An 8,920-nucleotide genomic window follows, 5' to 3' on the forward strand; every position below is an offset into this window, starting at 1 on the left:
TGCAGAAACACTTATTTTGGAATAATTTTTTAAAATTTTTATATTAAGCAGGACTATGCTATAATATGTAAATGCGATGTTATTATATAGGATAAATGCCACATTTAATTATAACCAAAATATTGACAATCTAAAAGTGTTTTTCTTATTTTTTTATTAAACTTATTGGGGTGACATTGGTTACTAAAATTATTTCAAGTGTACAGTGGTTTTAGTTGGATGAGCAGATCAGTGAAGTGTAAGATGACAAAAACTGAGGACTGCCTTGAAATATGTTTTACTGTTTTATTTGTTAGAGGAATCTGATGATCATATCTTGGTAGAGATTAATGTAATGATGTTGTTCATTGTTTATACTACTTGAGTGTTTTCTAGATTTTATCATTGGCATCTGCTCTTTTTTTCATTTCATTTCTTCCTTTTTTTTTTCATTATTGGAAAAGTTTCTGTCTTTGAAAATTAAACTTTTCAACTAGCATCTTAAAAATTAAACAACTGATGTTTTCCTTGAGTTGCTTTTTTCCCCCTGAATATTTTGGCAGATTGCTGAACACCTTCTTTCCTTAGAAATTATAATATTTAACAATGCAGTGAAAATAAGAATTTACGTATGTCCAGTTTAGCAACTCTTTATAGCATATGTAATTGCCGTATTATTGAATAGATTATACCCCCATATTTAGTTAAATTCATCCTTTTGAAAACTAGGCATAGTTCTAAATCTCATCTCTTAAACTGAAGCTTGTTAGTGGGTCTAACTTATTCAATAAAAATGACCAGAAAATGGAAACAACTAAAAAACACATCTTTAAATGATTAGTACTTTAAATAGCATATTAATATTGTGGCTCTAAGATGTGCTTGATTTCCAAAGATAAGGCATATTAGGTTTAAAATAGCTACATGAGGACAGTAACTTGTCTACTTCCTTCAAAGCTCATAACTTCTGATGCACATATTTGATTAATGATACAATCAATAATTGTGCGATGATTGTATAATATTGTATATAATTTTCTTGACTTTTTATTATCTGTATAGCTAAGGTTATACTTTAAGTGATAGATAAGTAAGAGTAGTATACTGTAGAGGCCTTCTCTCTATAAATTTAATAGAAAAGGAAGAATTCATTTTCAAAGGATAAAAGTTACAATTCTAATTATAGTATTAATTGTTCCAGAACTAAAATTGACTATTATAAGCATAGATTCAAAAGTAATTTAAATTCAAATTTTTTTATGGTAGAATAGGGATTGAAAATTAATTTTATTGATTTATTGTTAACATGTAATATTTTGAGCATACCACAAAAAGAATGAAAAATATAACAAACACCTAGGTTTCTCTACCTTGTTAGGTCTCAGCATTTTGAGATATTTGCCATAGCTTAAAAAAAAAAAAATTTTTTTTACAGAAACCATTGATGCTCTCTCTGTACCTTTCCCAATTCCATTCCCCTTCTTCCCTCAAAGGATAATTTCTTAAACCATTTTTACTTATCAGAAAAGTTTTATTATTAGTGCTCTAATCAGTGAAATATTTTACATCATTATTGATTTTATTTTGATAAATCAACATCCATGCTTATTTATATAGCACTCATGAGAAATATGGCAATTCATATAAACTTAATAATCTCTAAAGTAGAGATCATAGTAGTATAGTTTTATATATGAAAACTGTTTACTTTGAAAATTTAAATCATAAAAGGTATTACTATAATGTTCCAGTTATAACTGAAGCTTTTTATTTTGTCTAACTTTTATTTTGAACATTTAAGGTACAAATTTGTTAATATGTTATATAAATTCTTTCTGTAAGAAGATATGAGTGTTATTTCATAATTTATTGGTTCTAGGTTTTTATATGCATAAGTTCATATATTATACTGTATAAAAGTTAATAAGGGATAATTATGATCTGTGGAACTGAGTGTAGCTTTCTTGAAAGGCCTAGGATTCCTGGGTTTTTGTTGTTTATTTTTGCATTTTTATTTTTAAGAAGCATTGTATGATATTGGTAAAGAGCATGGAGTCTGGGGTTAGATGGATTGGGTTTGAATCCTAGTTTCAATTGCTGTATGACCTGAGAGAGTTTTTAAATCTCTTTGTGCCTCAGTTTCCTCATTAGTTAAATGGGCAGTAATACCTCATAGGGCTTCTGTGAGAAATAATTGGACGTTAAATGGCCTTAGAACAGTCCTTGTTCTTTAAATTATATTGTTAACTATTATTTTTTACTACTTTTGCTTTTCAGAATTTTGCCTTTCTGGAGATTGAGTATCTATGTTTTTCTTCAATTTATGCTTCCAGGACTTTTTTTAACTTTAAGTTTCGTGAAGGCATTGAGCTTTGTTCTTTGCTGTGTCCTAGGGCTTAGAACAATTCTCATCATATCCTTAATAAATATTCGTTGAATGAGTGAATTGACTAAGTTTATTATTTTTAAACATTGAGAATAAGAAAAATGAATGCTTGGAATTTTGGGACATCTATTTTGAATAATTTTTTGTTGTTGCTTTTTAGTCTTGTGTGATTTATGTAGCTGAGGTCATTCCTTAAGTGATAGCTAAGTAAGAGCAGAATTACTGTAGAGGCCCTCTTTCTATAAATTCAGTACAAACGAAACCAGGAATTTGTTTTCAAAGGATATTCTCAGTTCTAATGGCAGTGTTAATTACAATTATAGAGTAGTTTGAATTTAGATACACAAAACTATGCTAATATATAGATCGATTTCTATTATAACATTCTAAGAACTGGTTCACTGATTGCAATGAAATTTTTCTTATAATTTAAATGTTCCTTGAACTCGATGGAAGCTTGAGAATATTTTTTAAAGTAAGAAGTTTTTGTAATTGTTATAAAAGTAATCGTTAGTTACTAAATGTTGCCAAATAATAGCTAGATATAAATAGTAACATTTTCATCTGGTCATTTTTCTTTTTGATTATGAAGACATTGTGAAAAATTGGATTTCCTGCAGCTTTTCACTTGTTTCACTAAAATAACTTAGTGATTTTACTGCATCATTTGTGTTGTAGTACAAAAATATAATTATGAAAACTAGGAAAAATCTTGACTCACGTTAAATTTCTCCTGTGTAAAGTTCAGCTCTTATGTGTGATTTGGACTTAAGCTATATTTGTTAGCAGGATACATATTTCTCATTTATAGCTTGGAAAACAGGCAATAATTGTTATAGTGGCGTAAGCTTAAAGAACTGCTGAAGTAATTGTTATATATTACTGTGCGAACTATTTCTTAACTGAGGTTAGTACTAATCATTTATTTCCTAGGTCCATATTTGAACTATGGGGTCATGGAAAATCTCCAGAAGAGCTGTATAGTTCTCTTAAAAAATACCCTGTGGAGAAGATGGTGCGTAGTGAAATGTGGTTTTATATAGCATGTCTGTAGATAACTATAGAATTACTAAGCTTAAAGAATTTATCTGCTTTTATTTTAGGTTCCATTTCTACATTCAGATTCTACATATAAAATAAAGATTCACACATTTAATAAAACATTGACACAAGAAGAAAAAGTGAAACGAATAGATGTAAGTGAATTTAGCGAAAACCAGAAAACCTATGAGATTAATATAGTCTAACCGTTGTTGATATATATAATGCCCAATGTCTGTTATGTGCTTATATTGTAATTCATGTTGTGCTAAGTGCTTGATATGTTTTGTCTTAATGCTGTTACCAAACTTACAAGATAGGTATTATCTGAGCACTATTTTTCCTTTAAAATTTTTATAGGACATTATAATTACTTTTATTTCTTTTAGGCTCTTGAGTTTCTGCCATTTGAAGGAAAAGTAAATTTGAAGAAGCCACAGCATGTATTCTCTGTTTTGGAGGATTATGGTTTGGACCCAAACTGTATCCCTGAGAATCCACATAATATTTATTTTGGTAGATGGGTAAGCAAGTGTTCCTTTTACCTATTTCAGTTTTCTCTAAAAGCTAAATGTTAGGCCTTTGTATTTGACTCTATATGTAGAACTTTAAAGGAGCTAAGTAGTCAGAACTGTATGAATTAAAGTTGGTGAAAAATACGTGGTTATGTGTTTTGTGTGGTTATGTGTTTTGTTTGGTTTTGTTTTTCTATAAAGTGTAAGAGGCTTCTTAGATATAGAGCCTAGGGAAGAGATGTGTGGAGTACCTGGAAACATTAACAAAAGACTTGTCAGAAAGTTTGAACTGCTTTTTTAATAAAGCTGAGAAAGGCAGAGTGCTGTGATAGCTGAGGGAGCTCGTTTGTGGAGCTCTTCAATCTACGTTTCCATTCTGAAAAGAAATTAAATTACTGCAGAGCAGTTCTGTTTACTTCCCTGAGGCTGTAAGTAGGTGAGTGGAAGCTGTGGCTTGTGTTACAGAAATTGTTATATAGGAGAAAAAAGATGGGTAAAGTTCACTCACCCCCAACCCCTGGAATAATTGCATACAAATCCAATTCAAATTTGGTTTGAAAAGTCAAAGTAAATGACAACACAATAAGAAACAGAAGATATTTTCCATTACAACCTCAATCACATTTTTTAAAGGAACAAGTTTAGAGCAGTAGTAAGTGGAAAGGAATTATTATCAAGATACTGTGGTTTTATTGTGAATGATTATCTTAAATTTGTTTTGTACATTGCATTAACTTCAAAAATATCTCTGATGTAGATTGCAGATGGACAGAGAGAGCTTATTGAGTCATACAGTGTCAAAAAAAGACACTTTATTGGAAATACCAGCATGGATGCTGGTTTATCATTCATCATGGCCAACCATGGAAAAGTGAAAGAAAATGATGTTGTCTTTGATCCATTTGTTGGAACAGGTATTTTTATTTAACCGTTAAACTAATATAGAGATGTTGCTTGTTTATATAAGTCAAGTCATAATATATTACAAAGTCGTAGTAATATTTTTGCTAAAAGTTTAAGTGGACAGAATAACTTTTAATTATCATTAGTTAGTAGCTGTGACACAACCATGTGTAAAGCCTATTTAACAGTTTTGACATGTCAAAGGTGATGTTGATAGATGATTTGTGGTTCCCCCTCCCCACCCTGAGTAAACCACTAGCGGGGAGCAGCGTACCGTACATTGCAGTACCATACATGGTGGAAATATTACAAAGCTATATAGTTTATTTAAATAGGAAACTCTTGGGGGGAAGGAAAACTTGAGTGACAAAAAAATGTGTTCATCTTTTAAAACTGGTAATCACATGCTTAGAGAAAAATAATGTGCCTTATCTTTAATTTGGGTTGTGGAGGTTTATAAGTAAGTGTGACAGTGAAAGTGACTTAATAGTAATGGGCTAGAGTCTGGCTGCTGAGACCTCGACCTGGGTTCTTTCTATACACACTTGATCGAGTGTTCTCACAATTAACATTGTGTGGGAGTCCTACAATTCTTAGTTTACTTTATATGACTCTGAAGACATGCTATTGCTTCAACCTATTTTTGCTTAATCTTGTTCATACTTTGAGAGTACTCATGTTTAGGTTTATCTGGCTAAATTAATTAAAATTCAGATTGTGTGGGAACAAATTGTGATTGAAGTTTTTCCGTGTAGCTGTCTTTCCCATCAGAAACTTCATAAGCAGTAAAGATGCAATAGCTAACATTTGTTGAATAGTGAAACAGCAGATAGTGTGCACTGCAGTCTTAATGTTACTGTTAACTCTTACAACAACTAACATGGAGATGCTTTTTAAAATCTTCCTGAGGAGATTAGGGCACATAGAGAGGTTAAGTGACTTGGCCAAGGTTATACAATGTATATATTTCATGAAATGCAAACTCAAGCAGTCTAAGTCTAGAGCTCATGCTCTAACCACTATCATAGAGTTGCCTCTTTTTGTATTAAGATCTGCCAACCAGCTATTAATTACACCATAAACTAACTTGAAGTATATGACTACTTGTGATTAGGAAGAAGGCCCATCAAAGTCAAGAGGTGTCTAACTGATACAATGATTTTCTGTATTCGTTGTTGAATTAATCCTCTAGTGAGTCTCTTCTCCACCATCTGCATATATCCCACCCCTAACATATTGCTTATTCTTTTATTTCTTCATTATCCTGAGTGCCTCCTACAGCTCTTTGAACTTTTATTATAGAAAAGTTACAAGAATAAAAATAGAACAAAGAACACCTATATGTCCTTAAGCCTGATTAAACCATTAGTAACATTTGGCCTCATTTGCTTTATCATTTGTTTTCTCTTTATGTTTATTTACATAATATTTTCTTCTGCATTATTTGTAAGTAAATTGTATTCATCATATCCCTTTATACCTCAAAAATACTAATATATATTTCTTAAGAATAAAGATATTCTCTTACATAACCGCAGTACAGTTTTTAATGTTTGTAAATGTACTATTAATATAATAGTTTAATGTGTATACTCCAATTTTTGTTAATTGATCCATTAATATCCTTTATACCATCTTTTTTCCTTTCCAGTCTAGCATCAGGTATATTGTTGTTAATGTTTTTTGATCCCTTTGATATGGAACATATCCAAAGCCTCTTTTTTTCTTTCATTTATACTTTTGAAGGCTACTACCCCTTTTCCCTTTATTTTTTATCCAGATTGTTCCTCATTTTGGGTCATTTGATATTTCCTCATGATTAGATTCAAGTTATACGTTCTTTGCTGGACTACCTGCATCATCAGTGACTTTGTGTCTTCAGGGCATTCACATGATAGCTATTTCCCCCTCATTGGTAATGTTAGTTTGGATCAGCTAGTTAAGATGGTGTTTGATTTTTCCACTGTATAATTACTATTTTTTCCCCCTTGCAGTTAATAGGCCGTCTGTAGGAAGACACATTAAGAACCATGTAAACATTCTGTTCTGCATCTAAATCCTCCCTCGCCTCTGTCAAGTTGACAGCTTTAGCATCCACTGATTATTCTTGCCTGAACCAGTCTTGACTTTGATGGTTACAAAGGCATGATTTTCCAACTCTAGCACTCCCACCCACCACATTACCAGTTGACACTCACTCTATCGTAAGCAGGAGACCATTCTCTTATTAAAATGAACAAGTAGATTCACCCCTTTTCCCCTTAGTGGTCTACAATTCATTCCTTTTAAAAATTATTTTGTTGCTCAGATTTTCCTAAGTTTGCCTAGTGAGAGCCCTTTTGCACTGGATCTGTCTTTGTGACATATTCTTCTCTTTTTTTGAGCTTTTCCTTACTTTCTGGTTCATCTTATACTTTCCCGTACTCCAGAATAAGTCACTTTTCCAAGGAACCCTTGTTTCTTTTAATGGGGAATGATATTAGAAACCAAGATCTGGGTGCTAGGTATCTTTATTTCTAGACTTTTTCAGCAGAGAAGCTAGGAATATATGTATGTATATACACCATATACATATAATGTCTATGCAAACACATGCACACATTCCTTCATATATACTGTGTGTGCACATAGACCTGTGTATACATATTTTAGAAATCGTGAATTTTTACATACGCTGTAAATTCCAGTCTATCTTCACAGATTTCTTTTTTGCCTATCCTCATTGCACATTTACTTCCACAGTGAGAAACCTGGCTCCTATCAACATCAACACATTTACTCTTTTGTTTATTCCAATAATGTATTTGAAATAGTTTCAGAATTGCTTTGCCTATACCAGTATAAAAAAAAATCTTATTAAAAAGATAAGTTTTCAGGATATATAGGTAGTTCTCTACTCCACCTAAGGGTCAGTCAGTAAAGTCAAATATGTGCTTTCTTCTTTTTCGCGTTCATTTAAAATTGAGTTGAGTTCAGTTTTTCCAGCTTGCCCTCAGTTTTAGATTTTTACTTCTCCCATCCTTGTTGATTTTCTTTTATTTTTAAATATGTAGAAGATTAATTTGTTCCCAAAAGTCAGAATTACACAAGAAGGTATACTCAAAGAAATGTCACTCCCTTCTATCCTGCTTCACTGATCCCATCCCTTGTAGGTAACCAACTTTTTTGTTTTCTAGTTGATTCTGGGATTTTTTTTTTTTTTTTTTTGGTAGTGATGAGCACATATATGTACGTTTTATTTCCACTTTCTTAACACAAAAGATAGCATACTAATATATGTTGTTTTGACTTTGCTTTTTTTACTCAACAGTTTTTCCTAGGAACCATTTCTCATTCTTTCATAGAGATTTTCTTCATTCTTTTTTTTCCCCACTTTTTTCACCTATCTCCCCAACCCCCTCCTATCTGATAGCCATCGGTTCATTCTCTGTATCTCATTCTTTTTTTATAATTGTACTCTGGGTGTATGTACTGTATTTATTCAAACAATCTCCTATACTTGAACATGGGTAGTTTCCAGTATTTCGTAGTTAAAAATAATGTTTGCAATGAATAGTTTGTGCATTTATACTTTTATAATGTTGGAGATATAGCTCTAGGGTAAATTCCTAGAAGTAAAATTGCTGGGTTGAAGAGTGCATGCATATGTAGTTTTGTTAAACGTTACCAAATCTTTCTCTATTATACCATTTTACATTCTTGTCAGCAATATATGAGAGTACCTGTTTTCTCCCAAGTCTCATCAGCAGAGTATATTATGAAGCTTTTGAAATTTTGTCAATCTGTTGGGTGAAAATGTTATCTCAATGTAGTGTTAATTTGTATTTCTCTTATTATGAGTGACGTCTAATAAGTTTTTATATTTTAAGGGCCAGTTTTATAATTTTTTTGAATTGTCTTTCATGTCTTTTGCCCATTTCTCTGTAGGCTTTTTGGTCTCCTTATTTTTAAAAGTACTTTATATGTTTGGGACGTTAGCTCCCTTCCTCTTTTTTTTTTTATATATATATGTACATATATTTTAATATAGTTATATATATAATATTTTCTGCCAGTTTGCCATTTATCTTTTGATTTAGCATGTAATTGCTTTTTG

General features: G+C 31.4%; 1 protein-coding gene across 1 annotated transcript in view; it reads left to right on the plus strand.

Annotated features, from left to right (window-relative positions):
• Positions 1 to 8,920, plus strand: part of TRMT11 (tRNA methyltransferase 11 homolog) — a 51,904-nt gene that overhangs the window by 14,425 nt on the left and 28,559 nt on the right. The window contains exons 4-7 of the mRNA XM_006926196.3: positions 3,299 to 3,380; positions 3,469 to 3,561; positions 3,796 to 3,930; positions 4,679 to 4,835. Of these exons, the coding sequence (XP_006926258.2) occupies positions 3,299 to 3,380; positions 3,469 to 3,561; positions 3,796 to 3,930; positions 4,679 to 4,835 (467 nt within the window). The remainder of the gene's footprint in view (positions 1 to 3,298; positions 3,381 to 3,468; positions 3,562 to 3,795; positions 3,931 to 4,678; positions 4,836 to 8,920) is intronic.

The sequence above is a fragment of the Pteropus alecto genome, unplaced genomic scaffold (genome assembly GCF_000325575.1).
Source record: "Pteropus alecto unplaced genomic scaffold, ASM32557v1 scaffold79, whole genome shotgun sequence".
NCBI lineage: Eukaryota > Metazoa > Chordata > Mammalia > Chiroptera > Pteropodidae > Pteropus > Pteropus alecto.